At 35.2% G+C, this 23,166-nt stretch overlaps 4 protein-coding genes and 1 long non-coding RNA gene across 8 annotated transcripts; 1 reads left to right on the top strand and 4 right to left on the bottom strand.

The window, feature by feature from the left end:
* Window positions 1-1,194: 1,194 nt before the first annotated feature.
* LOC106337435 (ribose-phosphate pyrophosphokinase 4) lies at window positions 1,195-3,072 on the bottom strand. The gene is made up of 7 exons (XM_013776539.1): window positions 2,767-3,072; window positions 2,252-2,567; window positions 2,076-2,171; window positions 1,930-1,998; window positions 1,726-1,854; window positions 1,554-1,653; window positions 1,195-1,463 (listed from the first exon to the last, which is right to left on the bottom strand). Exons 1-7 carry the CDS (start codon window positions 2,949-2,951, stop codon window positions 1,333-1,335), a joined length of 1,026 nt encoding a protein of 341 aa, XP_013631993.1. The 5' UTR covers window positions 2,952-3,072; the 3' UTR covers window positions 1,195-1,332.
* An 852-nt stretch (window positions 3,073-3,924) lies between these two features.
* On the bottom strand, window positions 3,925-4,873 carry LOC106342730. Its single transcript, XM_013781749.1, has one exon. It carries the CDS (start codon window positions 4,820-4,822, stop codon window positions 4,052-4,054), a length of 771 nt encoding a protein of 256 aa, XP_013637203.1. The 5' UTR covers window positions 4,823-4,873; the 3' UTR covers window positions 3,925-4,051.
* Window positions 4,874-4,960: 87 nt separating this feature from the next.
* Window positions 4,961-9,465, bottom strand: LOC106342729 (protein MEI2-like 2). 2 transcript variants are annotated; one of them, XM_013781747.1, is made up of 13 exons: window positions 9,200-9,465; window positions 8,628-8,684; window positions 8,429-8,539; window positions 7,911-8,329; window positions 7,678-7,836; window positions 7,484-7,600; window positions 7,254-7,405; window positions 7,048-7,127; window positions 6,171-6,963; window positions 5,760-5,844; window positions 5,613-5,681; window positions 5,353-5,538; window positions 4,961-5,268 (listed from the first exon to the last, which is right to left on the bottom strand). In XM_013781747.1, exons 1-13 carry the CDS (start codon window positions 9,216-9,218, stop codon window positions 5,158-5,160), a joined length of 2,358 nt encoding a protein of 785 aa, XP_013637201.1. In that variant the 5' UTR covers window positions 9,219-9,465; the 3' UTR covers window positions 4,961-5,157. The 2 variants fall into 2 exon arrangements, with proteins under 2 accessions (XP_013637201.1, XP_013637202.1); XM_013781748.1 differs by having other exon boundaries at window positions 6,171-6,960; window positions 9,200-9,461.
* A 2,963-nt stretch (window positions 9,466-12,428) lies between these two features.
* LOC106339286 (mitogen-activated protein kinase 20) lies at window positions 12,429-17,286 on the top strand. 3 transcript variants are annotated; one of them, XM_013778078.1, is made up of 11 exons: window positions 12,429-12,816; window positions 14,113-14,521; window positions 14,593-14,720; window positions 14,787-14,846; window positions 14,927-15,076; window positions 15,152-15,307; window positions 15,378-15,589; window positions 15,678-15,779; window positions 16,174-16,319; window positions 16,402-16,878; window positions 17,059-17,286. In XM_013778078.1, exons 1-10 carry the CDS (start codon window positions 12,787-12,789, stop codon window positions 16,854-16,856), a joined length of 1,848 nt encoding a protein of 615 aa, XP_013633532.1. In that variant the 5' UTR covers window positions 12,429-12,786; the 3' UTR covers window positions 16,857-16,878; window positions 17,059-17,286. The 3 variants fall into 3 exon arrangements, with proteins under 3 accessions (XP_013633532.1, XP_013633531.1, XP_013633530.1); XM_013778077.1 differs by having other exon boundaries at window positions 17,003-17,286; XM_013778076.1 differs by having other exon boundaries at window positions 12,430-12,816; window positions 16,969-17,286.
* Window positions 17,287-18,028: 742 nt separating this feature from the next.
* On the bottom strand, window positions 18,029-19,056 carry LOC106339287. The gene is made up of 3 exons (XR_001269158.1): window positions 18,825-19,056; window positions 18,296-18,458; window positions 18,029-18,205 (listed from the first exon to the last, which is right to left on the bottom strand). It is a non-coding gene; the product is annotated as an uncharacterized LOC106339287 (long non-coding RNA).
* Window positions 19,057-23,166: the final 4,110 nt, after the last annotated feature.

Raw genomic sequence — 23,166 nt, 5'->3', positions numbered from 1 at the left:
TTATATAGACCTTTTAACGTAAGACTCAATATTTTCGTACGGGTTAACACATAGATTTTGAGAAAAATTCAAAAAATATAACAATATTGCTTAAATGCATAGTTGCCTATTGTACTAATAAATGATATGATGGTGAAAGAGGTTTTGGAACCTTTTTTATCTTCATTTCTCTAGAGATTAGCGATTCTATAATGGTTAGTCCAATAATTTAGGGAGTATAATAAGTTTTACTAAATTAATTTCTAAAAGAAATTGAACGATGCTCATGTACCGTGAAATATAGTTTAGCATACATTAATACAAATGTAGAATGTGGTTAGAAATTTTAAAACAACACTAAATATTATAGATTTCAGTATATATAGCATTTACCAAAAACTCAATATTTTTCGAGGGGGTTAACACATAGATTTTGAAAAAAAAATCAAAAAATATGACAATATTGTTTTAATGCATAGGTTCATTGTGAACTAACATATAAATGTTCAAATAGGTTTGGAGCCTTCTTCGTCTCCGTTTTTCAAGAAATTGGTGATTTTATAGTGGTTATTCTACCGATTTAGGGAGTATTATAAAGTTTTACTAAATTAATTGATAAAAAAATTATAACGATTCTCATATACCACGAAAAAGAGTTTAACATACATTAATACAAATGTATAATGTGGTTAGAAATTAGAAAACAACACTAAAAAGTATAAGATTTAGTATATAGACCTTTTAACGTAAGACTCAATATTTTCGTAGGGGTTATAACCCTTGTATAAATCATAAACTCTAGATCAAAAACACTAAAACACTCAAAGGTTTAGGTTTAGGGTTTTAGTGTTTAGTGTTTTTGATTTAGAGTTTATTATTTATCCAAGGGTTTAGGGTTTACTCAAAGGTTTAGGATTTAGGGTTTAAAGTTTAGAATTTATGGCTTAGTATTTTGCCGACGACGTTAAACATTTTTTTTTTTTGCAACTACTATTTTTTTATTTTTTTTTATTTTTTATATTAAAAACATAATATAACTTAACAATATTTTCTTTTTTTTCAAATAGTTTTTTTTAAAAAATATCGAATTTGAAATAATGAAATTCTAATTCACCCACTGGATGAACCCAATAATAACTTTATTTTTGGTTAATTCAATAAAATTTAAGTTGAACCGAACCCGCAGGCCTCTAAATTTTTTGATTGATCAACAAGAAGTCAAGAAAAGTGTATGAGGTTCAATAAGTCTCTAAACAAAGTGATATATAATTATTTCATAAACTTATCATCATCTCTTAATAGTACAACAAAACAACAAGACAAGCAGAGAGCAGACTTTTTATCTCTATTACTTCAAATCTGTAGAGCATCAGCAATGGATCCCGCGAGGCTCAAGACTTCGAAAGGAGCTTTGTTTCCTATGGACTTAACCGTCTGTGGACAAGAATCTGTGATCCAGAAGTAAGCAAACGCTTCTTCTACTCCTGATTAAGAGACAAAAAAAAAACAGTATAAGACTCAATTTTAAGGATAGAAGAAGAGAGAGATGAACAATTGACAAAGTCAGTAGTTACCATTGTTCTTGTGAGTGAAACGCTCCCATGAGCTATTAGGGAAGACACCATGAGTTACATAAGCACTCACCTTCGCTGCTCCATGAGCTGCCAATACTTTCTGTGTAGAAAGTTTTAAATGAGTTTTGAGCTCACATTTAAAGATTGCTATAGTTCATGATCATGACTATACCTGGCACTCAATGAGTGTACCACCAGACTGCACAAGATCATCAACGATGACAACGTGGCAACCAGTAGGGTTACCTTCCTTCAGCCTAACTATTCTCTTATCGCCTTCACGAACCTTTGTGCACACCACCTGAACCATTGATTCAACATTGAGTCTCACTCACTATCAAAGGTTAAAGATTGACAAAAACATCAGCATACAAACCGTGGGGTACTGATCCAACAGCTTGTGGAAACGCTTCCAAGCTCCATCATCCGGAAACGCAACTATGACCTGCAAACAAAAAAAAGGAACCAAAATAAAAACTTTTCTAACTTTCATTATTTATCATCTCAGTTAATGAAACTAACTTTCTCAGTCTCAGGAATCTGCTGAAGACGCTTCGTCAGCAAAGGGATCCCAGTCTCGAACAAAGGAAGAACCTGATCAGCAAAGTAAAACCTTTCCTGCAAAACACACACAAGAAACATTATTACACGTCACCAGAAAACTACTATCAGTCACTTAACAGGCTAAAACCATATACCTGTAGAGCGTGAATGTCATAGATGACTACACTAGTCGGACCACCACGCGAAATGGGGATGTTGGAGACAATCCTAGCCATGGTGAAAGCAGTAGCCACGTCTCCTTCCTCCTCCATCCTCTCAAAGGAGCCGGTGGGGAAGAAAGGCAGCACCAAGGTGAAGGAAGCAACGAACAGGCGAGGGAGCAAGTAAATGACAGAGATCTGCTCGAAGATGACCGCAGGAGAGCTGAATGAAGCGAGGAAGGCCACGTGCTGGCCTCTGATTTGGTGTGCGTTGTTGATAAACAGATTTGGGAATCCATCAGCAAAGCTCCTGAAACAAAAACATAAAACCAATGAACAAACTCAACCCCATAAAGTTATGATTTTTTTTGGGCAGAGTGATTCAAAGTTTCACATAAAGTTATGATTTTTTTGGCAGAGTGAATCAAATTTTCACATAAAGTTATGATTTTTACTTAACCAGAAAGCTATGAACTTTATTGAATGGGGGGAAAGAGGGAGACTTTTACCTCCAGTTGATGGATTGGAGAGTGATGTGGTCAGATTCGGCGGCGATGTTGCGAGCGAGTTCTTCACACTCTAAGCAGTAAAAGAGATGAACTTTCTTCTTCTGTAGTTCAGACACGATGGCTTCCTTACAAATCTGGTTCTTCTCCATGAAGATGTTGTTGTTGTTGGCTGCGTTCTCAGACATTGAGAAGAAGAAGAGTCCGAATGTCTTTTTGATACGGAGAATCTGATGCACACCAGAAAAGGGTTTAAGGGCTTTTTTTTTCCAAAATATCTTATTTTTGTTGGTCCAATGTATCCAGGTAATACGCCACTTGACTTACCAAATTAAAAAAAAAAAAATCACTAAACCTTTATTTTCATATAATTTCATTATTTTTGTTTGTTGCTTCGTTTTTATCACTTGTATTTATAAGTAAAAACTTTCATTAGTGTTTCAATAGGATACAGTAGAACTTGTTAAACGGCATGAACCACACTTAGGGGGAAAAAGTTATTTTATTTTGTTGGTACATTTGTAAAAGAAAGAAAAGTTGACTAGAAAATAGATTCTAACTTATAAATTGGTGTAGAAAGAATATATGAACCGAAGAATTCGGGTAACTTATTAAGTAACAAAGAAAATACAATCCAAGTTTTGACATAGTTCATGCTGTTTAAAACTTGATTATACAGCAGTTTCAAATTAAAATCTGATTAGTTTGAATGTGAAAGTAACTTATTCTTCCATTTAAAATTAGGCTCTACTAAATCTCGAAAGTGTTGTTGGAAATCAGTGATGTAATTAAGAATTTATTGACATTTTTACACTAAAAGTTTCCAATTTAAAAATATGATTAGTTAGTTATTAATTATATTTCAATAAAAATATTAGAGAAAACATGAGTATATTTTCTTAGTAAAACAATTTAATATGGCCAAGATATAACCATCAAATATATATTTTAATAATAAGGTTGATAAAATTATCAATTAGAATATCAATATAGTACAATTTTATAATTTCAATAAAATAATAACTAATGTTAAAAAAGGAAACTCTAAAAGTATTTTTTTGTGTTGGGCAGGGCCTTGGCCCGTTTAAAAAAAATTGTAAAATATCCAGTCACCAAAACTGGACTCTGATAATTAACAAACCAAACTTATAAATCCTTTATTTATCCTGAAAATAAGTCATTTCCACACCAAAAGAAATGGTTGAGTTATATACACTGAATAATTTAATTACACGTGGAGCCATGTGTGCTCCAACAAGACAGCACGAGAACCAATCATGTTCATGTCTCAATCATCAAATCCATTGTCACGCAACACATCCTGACGTGAACCACACGCACCATTCGAAGCGAGATCCACCGTCTGATCATCCAACCTAAGTCTCATCCCATGGTTCAGCCTTCTGATGAAACCCTCGCTACGTCTTTCACAGTAATCCAACCACCTAGCCACATTCACAGACTCCTTATCCTTCCAATAATACCCACCTAACTCATCAAAACGACGACGTACGGCCAAATACTCCACTAACCCGGCGACAAGCTCCGGCGAAGCCCCTGCTGACTCGTCTCCCCATAGCCAAACCTTAACCATAGATCGTCGCAATGCCGCCTTCACAGCGTTACGAAACTCATTTCTTTTCATTAAAGATGAGCTTAAACCGATCACATACTCTCCATTACTTGCATTAGAAGTTACCGAGACATCACTTCTGTTTCCGTTGAACCGTACGGTAACGTGGTTTACAGGCTTCCGGAGACGACGAGGAACACCGTCGTAGAGAAACCTCTCCACGAAGAAGCTCGTCTCGAGCAAGAGCCTCACCGCGGTATCATCAGATTCGAAGAAAAGAGAGAATCTCTTCCCTGAAGGAGTTTCTTTAGCTTCGTTGATGATGGTTATGGAGAAGCCTTTTGATGCCTCGTGGTTTGCCCACAATGAGATTGCTCCGATGATGATAACAGAGAAGATACGTGGAAAGATACCTGAATCTGAGTCTTTGGTGGCGGGTTTGGCTAGGAAAGGTTGAAGAAGAGTCTGATCCGCCATTGAAGCCATAGAGAGAGAGAGAGAGAGGTGTAACGGTTTTGTAATGGAAAGTAATTGAGAGAGAGACTTATAACGAGTTTGTTGTAATGAAACTCAACTAAACACTGATCATGTCGTTCACATGGACAGGAGGATGTACACGCAAGAGGATAATATATATATATACACATTAGTCACAAAGAGAAGGTTCCAAAATAAAAGTAATTAAAATAATAATAACGTGGAGGAAGAAGCAAATCTTGATACTGTACATATATGTTTCTTCTACATCATCGCTCGATCTGTACACTTACCTTTGAAGGTGGGGTTAGAGTTCTCAGCTACTGGCTGGTTTTGGTTGAGGTTTAGAAAGACTCTTCTTCTACAATGTTCTTGGAGTTAACGTTCTTATCCGTCGTGTAAGACCAATCTGGATCAAGCGCGGTTATGTTCCAAATGCTTGAAAAAGGCTGTTCCTGTATGATCCATAGATATGAGGTGAAATCAGTGGACTCAACTGCATATGGAAGGAAACTGAGAATCTGAATTTAATAAACTACCTGATCATTAGCGTCTTGACCATCATCATTGTAGTGAGAGACTTGTGGAAACAGATGCTTACCGTCCTTCATAGGACTTGGATTCTGCATGTATGAAGCAAGGGCTGACTTTCCTTGGATCTCTGCATATGCCAATGAAGCAACTTTCCCACTGTTGAAATTTTCCCATACTTTACCACTGAAGGTCTGCAGAAACAGGCATAAAAACATTACTAGTCTCGACCAGCATATTAGACAAGAGCAGTTTCCTAAATCAATACCTGCTGGAAGGGAACAATGTGAAGTGGAGAGACCATGTTGACAAAAGCATAACCCATGTTGCAATTATTCTGTATCAATAAGAAATGTAAGATCGTCAGTACGTTCTCAAGTGATTACAAGAACATCAGGAGTTCACTCTTTTATACCTTAAATTCTATAGGTAAGCAAAGAAAGTCATAGTCTCCCTTGTGCTTCTCGTCAATCTCAGCCACCAGCATCATGTAAGTATACCTTACAAAACAAAGCATTTGAGAGTTAAAACCAATGTTCAAGAAATCGATAAGCGGTAACTAACCCCTTTGTAAACAACTAGCTGGATTGTTTAGGGCCTAGGCGGGGACGGATTTTTGAATTGTACTAACATTATTGCTTGATTTAACATTCAGACCGATTTAAATTGATTTCGATCAATTTTAACTGATTTAGAACGGTTTAAACCGATTTAAGTCTAAATCGGACCGTCTAGACAGGCGCCTAGCCACCACTTAGACCGATTTCTAGAACATTGGTTAAAACATTGCGCAAATATTTTAGATTGAGATCAATAAAAGGCTTACTTGTTTGGGATGTTCTTAATGATTAATGTAGTCCGAGTATCATCTCCAGTAGCAATTCTATCCAAGTCAATATGATACCGCCCACCATCTGTGAGCTGAGTCTCAAAGTGTGTGATCCTACCTTGCTCAGCAAAAGGTTCATGTCTTACTGATTGTAATCCTCTACTCCCACCAAAAGGAATTGTTGGTAACAAGGACATGCCGGAGCCAGTGAAGTTCACACCAACGTTGGCTTGTCCATGAGCATTGGTATAGCTTTTGTTGATTCCCATATCTCCAAATCCAAGTGGTAACAGAGAGGAGGTCTCTGTGTAGCGATTCATATGGGTATTAAAATGACTGCTTGAAGGAGCAGAGCCAACATGATGCTGGTACTTCCCAAGTAATGAACCTTGCCTCTCAGCAAATGGAAAACCATGCTTAGATGATGATGATGATGAAGCACCAGTGTAACCAGGATAATTGAAATGCTGAGGAGGGCTTCCCCACCGATAACGGTTATCAGAAGAAGTCCCAAATCCTGAAGAGTGTGGTGGAGCTATAAACCTCATGGAGTTGGAAATTCCACCTCCTATATGCTCTGGCAACGAATGAGGTTGCCCAAAGGCAACGTTGTGCAACAATCCTTTATTCAGAATAGTTTGGTTTGGATGGTTTAATAGCCCTTGGTAGCGAGAAGGCTGGTGACCAGGGAGAATCGAAGCCAATCCAGGCATATTACCTAGACCGTGTGGCCTCGGAAAGGTATGAGAAGGAGAGCCCTTCACAGGACTACCAACTGGCCAGTTACCTGCTAAACAGATTGAACAATCACTCACTAACCAGTGGAGAGAAAGAAAAAAAATGTTAAAAGAAAATGATCAATATGAGATTTCACCTGGTGGAGAATTAGCTACTTGATTGAAGAAATTTGCAATTTCGTTTCTGTCCAAATCTTGACTTGTAGACGGCACCGAGCTGCATGCAAATAGTATTCAGTTAATCGTGTACGATGTTTTTATTTAGAAAATATACAAAATTAAATGTTAAAACGACACTTAAAATGAAACGGAAGCAAGGAGTATAAAGTTTCAGGGAACTCACACTCGACGAGCTCCACCAGGACGGCTAAGTTCGAGCTTTATACATTTACCACCAATCTCGCTTCTGTCCAGTGCTTTTAGAGCTGACTCTGCATCTCTAACATCATAGTACTCAATGAACCTGTGGAAACTCCTGTTTGGAGTTTCTCTAATCTGCTTTTACAAGTCAAGAATTAGTAAGTAGATGGTTTGGTTTGCACATTTGAAGCCACAAGCAAAACAAAAAGTTACCTCTCTTATTTCACCATGGGCACCAAACAGCTTAAGGAGCTCATCGTTTGATACTGTTGTGTCCACATTAAATATCACAAGCGTCCCTTGGTTCATATCCTTCTCTGAAGGATTTTCCTGTAAACAGATGGTTACAAAAGTGGTAAAGAAAGCTGAAAAAACATTAAATCCAGAATAGTTTTCTCGGTTCATACTTTGGGAATGGAGAAGTGAATGTCTAATGTCCTCTTTCTTAAGAGAGTGTTCTGTAGTGCACGCATTGCAGCATGAGAAGCTCGGATGTCATAGTAGGATATCATTACAAAACCTCTGCTTTTGCATGCAGTGTACAAGCTCCTGATCTCCCCAAACGGCTGGTGACACAAATAGAAATCACATTAACAAAGAGCAAAGCAAGAAGACTTGATACAGTAACAAGTTCACATACCTCAAAGAGAGCGGTTAACTCTGAATCCTCGACACTGCTGTTGATGTTCCTCACAAATAGTGTTCTTGAAGGATGCTCACCGTTTGGATGTTCTACTGAAACTCTGCCAGATGTATTGGGGCGTTTACGAGGAACAAATGAATTTGCAGCACCGCTATCAACAGCATGATTCTCTTGGGATTCAACATCCAGTTCCATACCCCCTCCAGTACAGAAAACATCACACTCTTCGAGTTCATCAGGCAGCCCGTTGAAATTAAGCTCATCAATGAGGCCGGGAAGGAGCTCATTTTCATCCTCGGGAAGCAAGGTTTCTAAAGAATCAGGTTCAACATCTTCTTCCAAAGAATCATTCTCTGAGTTTCCTACGCCAAGTTTATCATCAAGTGAGAGCCAGCTATCTGAATCAGTCATGTTCACTGCAAGTTTCTCAAAAGAAAAAGAGAAATATATTAGCAAGTGTATTCAAGTAAGTTAATAAGTTTAAAAACTGATCACTAACAGAAGAGAGGACATACGGTTTTCATGAAGAAGTGTGGGCAATGAGCTTGAGAACATGCTCAGATCACTTGCACTGCCTCTATTAAAAGTTTCAGTTGATCTAAGCTCCAAAGATGGCATGTCTAAATCTAGCATAGCCAAAAGATCAGATGTATAAATAAAAAATGTAATAGACAGCTGAAATAACGGTAGAAACTAGAAAGCATGTTTTGGTACCAGCAGCAGAGAGTGAATCCTTTGGTTCTGCCTCCATCTTTTTGGAGTCACCACCAACTGCAAAAAAAAAAAAACAATAATAATAACTGTTTATTGAGTTATGATATTTGCATCATAAAAGCTACTTGCTAGGGAGGATCATTAGCTCTCAATAAACGCAAGATACTGGTGTTTCCTCATTCAGACATAAACAAAAGCTAAAAAAAAAAAAACAGTCAGATGGAATATTACAAACAGGAAAGATAATTCAAGGAGGCGACCATATGACTTCTCGGTTGGTCAACTCGATGAACAACAATTTAGAAATTTTTAGAGACAAAACATTATTAGACAGGAATCATCTGTGTAATAAACTCAAAATTCAAAAAGCTCGTAACAACCCAGAAAGCTTGGAACTTTTCAAACTCAAGGACTAGATGAGAATCAAGTTGTTGTTCTGTCTAAGATCATCATCAGTAAGAGAAAAAAAAAACAGAACAATCACAATCAAACTACATATAGCAAAAAAAAAAAAAAACAGAGCAATCACAACCAACCGATTGTGGAATAAGAGAAAGAAGTTGAAGTAGTACCTGCGATGGAGGAAACCATGAACAAACAAACAAAAAAATAAGAAAGCTTTGGAGAAGAAGACGATCAAAGTAAACAGGAGGAGAATCGGAGAAGCAAAGAAGAGAGAGAGAGAGGGTATGTTTCTGTTTCGTAGAAGAAGGGGAGTTTATTGCTTACACTCTTCCTCCTCCTCCTTCCGTTGCCGGGAAAATTACACAAACGACCGAGAAAGAAACCGAATTTTTTTTTAATTTTTTTTTAATTTTTATTTTTTCTCAGAATGAAGCAGAGAGAGAGACCAAAACAGGGTATTTGTGAAGTTAATGACAATAATTAAGACTACTAATTACTTAATTAGAGTCTATACTTAAAAGTTCGTCGTCACGCCAAGTGGGCAACCGTTGACACGAACATGAACCAGTTACTTGACATTTACTTTGTTTATTAAACCTCTAAATTTTCATTTCAAGAAATATTGATATGCTGAATATTTATTACACAAAAAGGAGAATATTTATTACACGAAAATAAATTGTGGTCCAATGTTTTTGATTTTCTAAACAAATATTCAAATTGGTCTTTTAAGTTTTAACCCATGTGGTCATATGTTCTGACACGACATTTTTCATCGAGTACATCAAAATTCATTCAAAGCTGACAATCATCTACAAAATATTTATATTACATGTGGCATGAATGAAATTCATATTCTTACTCTCTAGTAAAATATCAGATTAACCAGGTTAATATCATAATATCATTATATGGTAAGAATTTCAGATTTTTGTTCGGTTGTACTTTGAGGGTTGTTAGTTTCGTGAAACGTTTTAGGCTTATGAATAATAAAGTACAAAATAAAACATATTACAGTATATCCTATCAACATCTTGTATAGTGTAATGGGCTTTGTGTATTTAATAATAGGCTCTCTAATTCTATGTTGGGATACTTAGCCCCAAAGACTACAGTATTTGGGTTATGTAAAATTTTAATTTCTCCGCAATTTCTTTTTATTACCGCTGGGACACTTTAATCAATTAATTTATTTCCACAATTGATCTGTACTAAGTAGTAAGAGCGTCTCGGCATTTCCAATGTAAAATTCCATTTTTTTTCAAAATAAAGTAAAAATGATGGAGTAAAATTATTCAAACCTTACTTCATTTCTCACTCCTTTATGGAGTAATGAACAAACAAAAAATGACTACTACATTTATAGAGTAAATTTCACTATGAAGTGGGGTTAGAGCATTTCTTACTCCATATTCATTTTTATTTTATTTTACAGAAAAAAATAGAGCAGAGATGGAGATGTCTTAGAGCATGTGTTTCTAATTTAAAAAGTATCTCATCATTTTAATATTCATATAATTTTATTGTATAATTAAAATTAAATAGGAAAAAAAATGTCATCACTTACAACTTGACACCTAACACGTGAGTCTCTTCCACTCTTTGGATAGTCTCCTTATGTCGAAACGTCTCTCCACTCTATGCTGTCTCTTTCTTCCTTTTTTTAATTTTTTAATCATTAAAATGTCAAGAGCTTTGCGAAGAAACTGTCCGATGCGCCTGCTCTTTAAGTACTAATATTTGTTTACGTGTATGTCTCTCGTACATGTTTTGAGAGCTTGGAAATAGATAGAATTGTAATCTTAACGTACATGATTTTGTTTATGAGTAGTGATTAAGCCTACAAAATCTTGTAAATGCATTGCTCGATGTGTGGCATGACTATGTAATTTAGAAGAGAAACAAATTCTAGAATCAAAGACCAATGGGCCATGCCATGCTATTTACACGCACACAAACGCAGGGAGTATGGTGTCAGAACGTGTCTCTTCACTTCTCTGTTGATATTTGACGCTACGTCACTTCTGATACGTGTGTACTTACAAAGAGACTTGTTGTCAAAAAAATGTGATAAACCAGCTAATACTAATAGTAATAATTAGCGTGCCTACTTCTTTTGGATCCTCTTTAGTAAATCCAAAGTCAAACCAGCTCAGATTAGTATAACTATTTTCACTCAAATTTATTATTGAAAAAGCTGATGCTTTTGATGATTAGCCATTATTAATCCACTTGACAATTGAACCAATCTATAATTTAGCCTACGCGACTAAATTAAAAGATCAATATACAACTATTTATTTCATTGTGCCTATTTGGGCATGACATTGGTCATCTTGGACTAACAGCTTGATATGAGAGACAAAAATACCCAAAAGCGTAATAGTAAAAAAAATCATCAAATTCACATTTCAAAGTAGATTCCTGACCATGACTTCCTAAGATGGCAATCTATGTTATTCCATATTCAATGTGATTTAAACAAATAACTCAACATTTTGGTCACAACAATGATATATATTGATTACAATAGTATTGATTAGTGGCATAAAATTAAATTAGGTGGAAGATATTCGGGCATGAACCGCTTATTATGTTTACCAATTAAATAGCAGATGAAGTGAGCACTTATAACAAACGGTTCGAACAAGTGACAAAATTCACAATTAGATATTGAAAGGATCTTGTATAATAAAATAGATGGTTCACAACCTTATGTTTGCCAAACGGTTTGTTGATATATCTATAGCTTTTATCAAATCTTATTTTGTTCTAGCGGATTATACATCTTTTACCAACCAAAGATTACGTGACCATTTTGGTAACTTACAGTTTTGTTAGTCATCTATATATGATCATTTGAGATACAATTTAAATAAAACAGACTAAATAGTACTCTGTGGAAAGATAACAAGCTTAATTTGAGAAATGATCCAAATTTGTAACCGGATCAAAAAAAAAAAAAAATTAATCGAATTAACATAATATATAAGTTTATAAAGAGTTTAGAATAAAAAATCATTAAATAATTTATTTTCGTAATATATTCAACAGAGCAAATGATTAAAAAAACTGATGTGTAAATTTTTATAAATAAAAAAAAATTGTATAGTTCAAAATAAATTACATGTTTGACACTATATTTACCAGATACGTTTTGATAAAAACGAAATGAATGAATGGAAATAAAAGATAAAATAAAGATCCTATACTAATAATGATTTTTGTCAATAATAAGCTAATTGATAGTACCCATAATAATAAGTTAATAACACATTGATAAAAGAGTTTTTATTTTCTAGTGGGAGAAAAGCAGCAGCTCACCAAACCATTAACTCGTATGATAACAACTCTACTATATATAACCAAACTCTAGATTCCATCCTCTTTATCTCTCTCTCTTCTCCTTCCTCCCTTCTTCTTCTCTCTATCCCCCTTTTGTGTCGGTGATCAGATCTCCCTCTCGATTCTTTCCCTGCCGACGAAAACGTGCGTTCAAAGCAAAGCCCCTTCGCACTCAGCTTTTCAGCAATTGCTTGTTAAAGCTCGGATCTTTCGTGGTGGGTTTGGAGAAATCGAGAGAGAGAGAGAGAGGCGGAGAGAGGTGAATGAGAAATTGGCCTGCGATTCTGTCTCTGTCGGTGAAGGGTTGCTGGGGCCAATGCGGCTGATCTGATTATCTTCTCTCTTCGATCTCACCCTCATCAATTTCGTATTTTTTCTCACCTAAATTCAGATCAAATCTGATACGATCATGATGCAGCAAGATCCTCAGCGTAAAAAGGTGAAGACTTTACTTCCTTTCCCTTGTAAAGATCTTTCCTTTATTCGATATTTGTTTGTGTGTTTCGGTTAATCTTGTTTGTTTGTTTGTTTGTTGTCTTAAAGTTGCCGTTTTGGGAAATTCTGAATCTCTGTTTATGAGTCGTTTCTTTTGGTGCGATGAATTTTTTTTTGGGCAAAAGTCTCGAACTTTATCTTGTTAACGACCACCTGGCATCGTAGTTTCAGAAGTTTTTATGTCAGCGGCAGATGCTTTATTACATTGTTATTATTTTTTTAATTCTGTCAATTGTCTGAGTCTTTAAGCGGTGTCTGCAAGTTGGTTCATTCGTGGTTTATCTTTGTAGCTCATATGGCATTGTAGTTCAAAAGGTGAATACTTTTTTTTTTCTCTTAATCCTTGTCAAAGTCTCCCCATTTATTTAGATATTTGTGTTCGTGTTACGGCTAATCTTGTTTGTTTGTTTGGTTGTTGTCTTAAAAGTTGCCGTTTTGGGGGATATTTCTGATTTATGTTTTATGTGTTGATATTTTGATGCGTTGATGAACGTTACAAGTGTCAAACAAACAACGCATCTTGTTGTATAATTCAGTTCAAGACCTGTTGTGTTGTAGAGCGATTTTGATTTCTTTCTTCAGGATTTTGCATTGGGCTTGATCCTTTCATTAGCATCAGCTTCTTTCTGCTTTGATTATCTGAATTTTGAATCTTCAGCGTCAGATTATATCCTTGCGTGTCCGTGAATTTTTTTCTATCTCTTTATCACCAACGGCATTGGTACTTTTCTTTTATGATAAAAGTCTCAAACTTCATCTTGGTATGACCTATGCTTTACGCTGTAAGGTTTGGTTGTTTTCTTTTTGTCACTTGTCCGAGTCCTTTAAGCGTTGTCTGCAAGTTGGTTCCTCGTGGTTGTCTTTGTAGCTCATATGGCATTGTAGTTCAGAAGGTTCTGCAAGTATTGTAGCAACTGATTGATGTGTTATGTATGTGTCCTCGTTTCTAAAACTACAATTTTCATGAATTGTGTCGTACAATTGAGTGTTTCCTGACTTGTTATGACATGTGGTTCACGTTGTTATGTCTCGTTATTTTCTTCTGTCAGTTGTCTGAGTCTTTTAAGCACTAAGCAGTGTCTGCAAGTTTATGAGTTGGTTCATCGTAGTTCAGAAGATTTTAAAAGTATTGTAGCAATTCATGTGTGATGTGTCCTAGTTTCTAAAACTACAATGCTCATGAATTGTCTCGAACTATATAGAGTGTGTTTCCTGACTTAGAAGTTGCTATCTGTAACAGAACAATCTAGAGATGGAGTTCTTTTCTGACTACGGTGACGCCAGCAGGTTCAAAATCCAAGAAGTAATCGGAAAAGGCAGCTACGGAGTCGTCTGCTCAGCCATAGACACCCTTACCGGCGAGAAAGTCGCCATCAAGAAAATACACGACATCTTCGAGCATATATCAGACGCCGCCAGGATCCTCCGGGAGATAAAACTCCTCAGGCTCCTGAGGCATCCGGACATAGTCGAAATCAAGCACATTATGCTCCCCCCTTCGCGGAGAGAGTTCAAAGACATCTACGTTGTGTTTGAGCTCATGGAGTCTGATCTTCACCAAGTTATTAAAGCCAATGATGATTTGACCAAAGAGCATTACCAGTTTTTCCTATACCAATTATTGCGTGCACTCAAGTACATTCACACAGGTAGTCTTATATTTTTGGTCTGTGACTTTAGTCATGTGTGATAATATCTTATGCAATTTTGATTGTTGCAGCTAATGTCTACCATAGAGATCTGAAGCCAAAGAATATATTGGCTAATGCAAACTGTAAACTCAAGATTTGTGATTTTGGATTGGCGAGAGTGGCTTTCAATGACACCCCCACAACAATCTTCTGGACAGTACGTTAAGTTTGTATACATACTCATCAATACATTGCAGAACCTAATCCTCTGTTGACTTTACAGGACTATGTTGCTACAAGATGGTATAGAGCTCCAGAGCTTTGCGGATCTTTTTACTCAAAGGTGTTCAATTCGTTCTCTATATAAACATCTTTGAAACTGTTACTGTGAGCTAACTTTTGGTGGATTTGGCTTTATTGTAGTATACACCAGCAATTGATATCTGGAGTATAGGCTGCATTTTCGCCGAAGTATTGATGGGAAAGCCACTTTTCCCTGGAAAGAATGTGGTTCACCAGCTTGATCTTATGACTGATCTGCTCGGGACACCTTCCCTGGACACCATCTCCCGGGTACTGATCTCTTCTTCTTAGTAGACATAAGTGTATTGAGTTTTCTGCAAAATCTTAAAAGCAAGGACCATACAGGTGAGGAATGAGAAGGCAATGAGGTACTTGACAAGCATGAGGAAGAAGCCACCTATTCCGTTTACTCAGAAGTTTCCAAACGCAGATCCTTTGTCTTTGAAGCTGTTGGAGAGGCTTCTCGCTTTTGATCCAAAAGACCGGCCAACCGCTGAAGAGGTTACTTTTCAGCTTACATTATTTGACTAATCACCTCAATGCTTTGGTTCTGATACTTTGCTTTCATTAGGCACTTGCGGATCCATATTTCAAAGGACTGGCGAAAGTGGAGAGGGAGCCATCGTGTCAGCCCATTACGAAGATGGAGTTTGAGTTCGAGAGAAGGAAGGTCACTAAAGAAGATATCAGAGAGCTGATATCTAGGGAGATACTTGAGTACCATCCTCAGCTGCTAAAAGATCACATGAGCGGTGCTGATAAAACCAATTTTCTCTATCCAAGGTCTTACTTAATTATCTATGGTTGCATCTCTGAGCAAGCATTGTGTTAGTTACATCCCAATCCCTAACGTTTGTCTGTACTGTTGCAGTGCTGTTGATCAATTTAGAAGACAGTTTGCACATCTTGAAGAAAACAGTGGGAAGACTGGCCCTGTTGCACCTCTAGAAAGGAAACATGCCTCTCTTCCCAGGTACATCCTTATTTTATATTTGAGAAATTGCTTAAAATACTTAAGTTGTCTACCACTTTTCAAAAATACTCTCAATCAAAAATACCATAACATTTGAGTGAAAGTTTAATGATTATTGTTTAAGGTCAAAATACCATAACATTTGGGTTAGAGTTTAATGATTATTGTTTACGATTTAGTATTTAGGGAATGAAGTTGGATTTAAAAACTTTTATAAATTATTCTTAAACATTTATAAGTGGTTTATGAGAGTTAATTTAATCTTTTCATCACAAACTTAATGTATTTATTAAAATGATTATTGTAAATTTTGGTAAAATTGAAATTCCGAATTGTTAAGTGGAAGAAATAATACATTTTTCTGAGTTCTGACACTTTGTTTGTATGCTTTCAGGTCAACAGTTATACACTCAACGGGAGTTGCAAGAGGAGGACAACCGAAACTTATGAACAGCACAAACACATTGAACCCTGAAACAACTCGAAACATTCCTCTTAATCATCATGCAACGTTACAAGCACAACAAAGAAACCTCTCAGGTACTTATCATCATCACTCATCCTGAAATCCACCAAAACCAAACTCTATAAACAGCAACCATCTCTCTTTCTATTCAAGCAGCTGCCAAACCAAGCGCATTCATGGGCCCGGTGGCGCCTTTTGACAACGGTAGAAGCAGTAGAGATGCATACGACCCGAGATCATTCATCCGTAGCACTACTACTTCTCTCCCCTTTCAACAACAGTCTGCATCAACAGCCGCCATGGGGAAGCAACAAGAGAGGAGAACAACAACAACCATGGAGTCTGAGAAGCAGGCAAGGCAGATATCTCAATACAACATATACGCACAACCAGACGTGGCAATCAACATAGATAACAACCCGTTTATCATGGCTCGAACCGGAATGCACAAGGCGGAGAACATGAGTGATCACCGGATCATAATAGATACAAATCTGTTGCAAGCAACAGCAGGAATAGGAGTTGCGGCGGCTGCTGCAGCGGCTGCTCCCGGTGGTTCTGCTCACCGGAAAGTTGGAGGTGTTCGGTACGGCATGTCAAAGATGTACTAGAGCTTTGATCACACAGAACATCGTATGTTTCAACTTCTGTCATAAAAGAAAATTGTCTTTTGACACAAAACTATAAATATGAAATTGTTTTTTTTTTAATTATTCTCTACAGATATATAAATGGATGTAATATTCTTGGCATATAGAGTCGACAGGGAAGTTTCTGATTTTTCTCACGTTTAAAAAGAACCGACGGCTGCAGGGAGGATGTATCAGCGTGGACTGTGGATGCTAATGATGATGAGTGTTTCATGGCAACAACCGATGCATGTGGTAGTGGGAGCCATTTCAGAGACACCACTTTGTTCCTCCGAAGTCAAAGAAGTCTGCTTTGTTACTTGATTACTCTGTAACCAAACAATTGGTGTGTAATTGTGTATATATTTTGATCTGAGTTGGCTTATTTTCTTATGAAACATGTTTCTCCTTACATCCGAGTATGAATTAGTATTAATAAACTGATAAATAAAGCTAAAATGCGTTTCTTATATCATATATGCACTCTAATCCGTTTTATTTTTCCGAATTTGAATATAAAGTTTAGGTGGTGGTGATTGTTTTGGATTTCTAGCCATGAAGCTTTTAATAGCCTTTTTTAACATCAATTAGTTCTAAGAGCAGAGTGATCTTGGGAAGTTTTTGAAGAGATTAGTAAGTACTGGAAAGAGAGGGATCACGGTTCCTATTATTATCTCTCTGTCAAAGGGTACTGAAACTGCTCTTGCACCAGTTCCACATATCATTACCCCAACAAAGATAATCTATCAAGCAAGTAAGCTTTTTCTTTCTTCTTGATGTTTACCCTTTGTATTGACATATCTTAAGCTAATCTTATCTTTGGTGTTAGTGGATAGCTGGTGTGCCTATTGAAAATATATTTTATCTTGGTGGACGAAACATTGCTGCTGAGATATACAACAAGGAATACGCTAATGCTATAATCTGTGGAGCTGAGAAATGGAGGAAACCACTAGCAAAGTTCTTAAGACAACCTCATTTCACTGTTTTCGACATCTCAAAATCTAATTTTTCAAGTCTGAATCTAGGGCAACAAGCTGACTTCAATATAAGATGAATCTACACTGAATTGAGCAAAAGTATATATTTTTTGGACACTTGTTCATCATGACACTAGCAGCACTATCTAATTATCTTTGTTCTGTCACATAACATCTTTAGAAACAATGTTAATTATAATGTTAACTTCTTTAGTCCATACATTCATAATAGAAGAGATTAATACAACAAAAGAAACAATAGTATAGTTTTTTTTTAGTAAATAACAAAATATGCATAATTTGATTATGCATCATCTTCTGGAGAAGCTTGCTCAAACATCTTGTACCACGCTAGAAGAGAGAAAAAAAAAAGAAAGAGTAAGTGACCAGTGTATTCAGAATTTTCTTTTTTTTAATAGAAAATAAAGTAATCTAACTTACCCCAATAACCGTATCCAAGATATGTACCAGACATTGAAGTCCAGAAAGCAGATTTGGAAGTTACCATTCTGGATGTAGAAATAGTGTGGACGGATCTACAAAATCCGCGAGTCACCAGAGCTATAGCAGGTCTTACAAAAGTCGGAACCATCTTTATCTTTGCCTGCAGCAAAAAAAAAAACTATTGTTGAGATAAAGAGATTTGCAAATCCTTGTTATCGAATTTTGAGAAAGAAAGAGAGAACATACACGAGAAGACGTTTTTTTTTTTTGAATTTAGTTGCTTTTTTCATCTACTATTGTTTACCTTCAATAGTTTTTTTTTTTAACAATGATGATCAACAATTTCTAATATATGCCGAAAATATGGTTTAGACTTCTGTCACTTCTCCAAACAATAGTGCTCATGATTATTATAGTACAGCAATGCAACTATGGTTTAGACTTCTCCAAACAATAGTGCACATGATGATAGTATATTAACTACAATATTCCGAGACTTTTAAAATGGAGTTTCTAACAACATTACCAATGACAGGAATAGATGACTTTCCTAACTTGGAAGAGATTAGGATCAAGAAAGAAGGAGACTGCAGAGGTAAACGCAAGCTAGCTGAGCCAGAGCTAGATTTAAGCTGTCTTGCTCTCTATCCAAAGCTCTTTAAGATGCAACTAGATTGTTGGGACACATTCGGTGACGTATTGACTGCACCTCCCACATGCAGATGGATTAGAGTTTGTTTAGAGATTCTTCTTGACTGGAATTGGTAACTTGAGCTTAAAAGCGAGCTCAATTGAGAAATGTATAAGACCATTTAAATAAGCCCAATAAATTTCTTCAATAAACCTTCAAAATATAGGGCAATAAACTCCCTCAATCTATTGATACATCTTTGTTTTCCAGCTCTCGTGAAACTCCATGCTCCTCGCAAGTCATTGTCATGACCTAATCTGTTGAGCTAAGTCTTAACTTAAGCCAAAAATGCTCAGCGCAAACCACGACGGTGTCCAATTGGTTCCAGTAAATTATCAAATATATTTTAAGTACTAATGATGTAATTTAAGAAGTTAATAGCTACATTTATATGCTTCATTTTCGTTTTAAAATTATACACTTTAAAGTTAAGAACATAACTATAAATTAAGAGTTTCAGATTTTAATTTATATATTTATTAAAATAAATAAATTTTCGTTTGTTTTTAGAATGTTTTGTTCGACTTGCTGATGATAAAAACGGTCCACTTACTTCTGTTAAACCATAGGTATCATTCATTATATGACACGTGAAATTTCTGGAACTGCTTCGTTACAAGACGTCCACGTCATCAATAAATTGATATGAAATTTGAAGGGAAAAAATGCAAACGACATGCAATGCAACATTGTGAAACTGAGAAAGCTTGTGTGTTACTTTAAAGGAAAATCTAGCTAAGGAAACGAAGTTTCACTTCACTTCACGTCACCACTTATCTACTTACACGTCATTCTCATTTTCCACCACTTCTTTATTTCTTCGGCTATTAAATTCACAACCGGGCCAAAGCACACCAAAGCTTCCACTATATAGACAAAGGTGGCTTAAAATAGATAATTCATTAATTTCTTTTTTTAAGTATTAATTTGTGTGTTGGAGTTGTGTGATGTGTACATTGTTCTATGATCTTACACTTGATACACGATGAATAATAGAAAGAGATATCAAATCAAATTGATAAACAAAAATCTTGAGACATCATTAACTATTTTTGATGAACATTAAACTAGAAAATTCGCTAATGGTATCGCATCATAGCCAGTTAGTTAGTAATAACTCGAATTGATGTATTTCTGGAATGGTTATTAGAAAATTATGGAGTTTGGATAACAGAGCATAATATAGGTCAAGGATGGGAAAATGATCTTGAAAATATAATATATATTATTGACTTGGGTTCTATTATCTTTGATTAAAGAAACGATTGAGAGTATGTCATGTTTATCCGTTTAAAAAAGTCTTGGACTATTGTAATGTAAAATCAGTGCACTATTGTTTCGAGCAACCTCTTTAGTTATAGTTGCATGTAATATAATGTCATGAGACTACTCGATGATCAATATTTACTTCCTGATTGAATACATGTATCCACTTTCATATTGTGTAATTGTAACCATGTACTTTTATATTGGTGAAAGCGTATTTAATTATTGTTTTCCCGTTTGCGAAGTTGAGAATTGTCGAATGCTAATGACAATGATATCATGCTATCAAAACATATCATTTCATAAAAATGTTTCCATGTTTTCTTAGTATATATACAGGCGTATATGAAACTATGAATAGAAGCGAAAAAATAAAATCTGATGTCAAAAGTAACTCTCATAAAATTTTATGCAATATATGATATAGACAGAAAAAAGATTGTTAGTATAGAAATTATAATTGTATAGAAGTCTAGACTTCTACATGGTAACAATTTTTGGTTGTGAAGATCAAATATATTATGGAATTGGCGCCATAACTATAGTTAGGGGTGGGCGTTCGGGTACCCATTCGGGTTCGGTTCGGGTCTATTCGGGTTTCGGGTTTTCGGGTTCAAAGATTTCAGCCCCATTCGGGTATTTCTAAATTTCGGTTCGGGTTCGGTTCGGATCTTTGCGGGTTCGGTTCGGGTTCGGATAACCCATTTAAATTATTTAAAAATTTTTAAAATTCATTATATACTTTAAATTTCTCAAAATCTATAAACAAAACAATATATTACATATAAATTTGAATAGCATATGTCAGAGTACCTAAAATTAACATATAAATTGGTTTGGTTTGAATATTTGGATTGAGAATCAATAAGTATTGTTGGTGTTTTGAGTATACTTTAGCTATTTTAGCCATGTTACTTTTGACTATTTGTATATATTTATAAGTATTTTGGATAAGTTAAAAGTATCTTATATATTTTGATGTTCTTAATATATATTAAATCTAAAAATAATTAATATATATAGGTATATAAATCAATTTCGGATATAATCGGGTACCCGAAATATTTTCGGTTTTCTAAATACCAAAATTTTGAACCCATTCGGATATTTAATCAATTTCGGTTCGGGTTCGATACTACTTTTTCGGATCGGGTTCGGTTCGGTTTTTCGGATCCGGGTTTTTTGCCCAGCCCTAACTATAGTCAATTAATCCAAAACATCACAGAGACACATTACCAAAACAAGAGTCCAAAATCAACCTCTCACTCTCTCCCTCACGTTCCTACTTTAATTGCATATTTTCTCTAAAGATCAATCTGCCTTTGTTCCTTATAGATGCATGCATCTAACATACTTTACTTCTTTTCCTCAAGAATATATATCAAACGACTTTGTCTCTACGCCTCTTATTTGGTTTGCTAATAGATGTGTTGTTGTACAAAATGAAAAGAGGAGAGCTAAAATTTACCCAACTATTTCAAAAGTATAACTCATATAAAAAATAAAATATGATGAATATATCTTTTAAAATATAATCTTATAAGGTTAATTAATGAGAGTAAGGTAACAAAATCAGCAACAACTACGAAACAAGCAAAACTGATTGCTATAGCGTAACTTTAAATAATGATCTGTGACATGTACAAAATGTATAATAGATCCAGCAAAGAAGGTGAAATGATTTAGTTGAAAATGTCTCATATGAATAGACCTTTTGTTCTCGATAAGGAACTAATTTCTCAGTCACTGTTGCAAAAAAAAAACAGAAAAGGTTATGATATTACTAATGCAGATACAACTTTGTATTTTAAAATATTGTTAAAGTCAGTTATTAATCTTTTTAAAAGTTTAATGGTATTTTAAAATATTGTTAAAGTCAGTTATTAATCTTTTTAAAAGTTTAATGGTATTTTAAAATATTGTTAAAGTCAGTTATTAATCTTTTTAAAAGTTTAATGGATAACTCAATGAGCATAATCACGAAAGCGTACAGTGGCTTGCAACTATAATTTATTTTCTTACCTTCTTTTTGCCTTAGAAAGTGAGAAGATTAAGATACGTAGGGCACGCATTATCTCATCCCTACTCATCTTGCCGGTCACAAAACACATATGCACATATGTACAGGTGATTACACATGCGTCGACATATAAAGGCGACTATTAATCCACTGAAGTACCCACGCTCTTATGTCCATGTTTATACAAGTAACTGAATTAAATTGTGTATAAATGTACTATTAAGTTATAATTGTAATACAGTTTTATCTTAAAAACTAGAATTTTGGGGATTATATAATTAATATGCAAGCTTAATTTATACGTCAAGCATTCGTACTCTTTGGGGATTATAGAAGTCTTTTAGATGTTTTTTTTGTTTAAACATCAACTTTCATTTACCAAATCGTGAATACAAGATTTCAACTGCATAGAGATTTTAACGGGAAAATGGCATATTCCCCTATGAACTAGCTGTTCCCGGTTTTTTCACACATGAACTTTTAAGTCATGCCAAAAACCACATGAACAATGGAAAAATGACTTATTTCCCTATGAACTAATTGTTCCCGGCTATTTCACACACGAACTTTTACGTCATGCCAAAAGCCACATGAACAACTCTATTTTTTTAATTACATACACAAACTATCGATTTTAAACTAATTCCGCTAAAACCGTAAATAATGTTATTTAAAAGTTAACTTGGATTATATGATAGGAGGAGAGACGGTTTAATTTGGGTTGATAAAAACATAATACTACGTCGTTTTTTTTCTTCAACTTCTTCTTTTTGTCAACTTCTCTTCTTCTTCAAAAATCGTTTTACTTTTCATCAATTGGGGATAAAATTTATTATCATGCAAAAGAATAAAACATTTTACATGATGCATAAAGAAAGAAGAGCAGAAAAT

Source organism: Brassica oleracea, chromosome C4 (genome assembly GCF_000695525.1).
Source record: "Brassica oleracea var. oleracea cultivar TO1000 chromosome C4, BOL, whole genome shotgun sequence".
Taxonomy (NCBI): domain Eukaryota; kingdom Viridiplantae; phylum Streptophyta; class Magnoliopsida; order Brassicales; family Brassicaceae; genus Brassica; species Brassica oleracea.
This window is presented reverse-complemented; position numbering and strand designations above follow the sequence as displayed.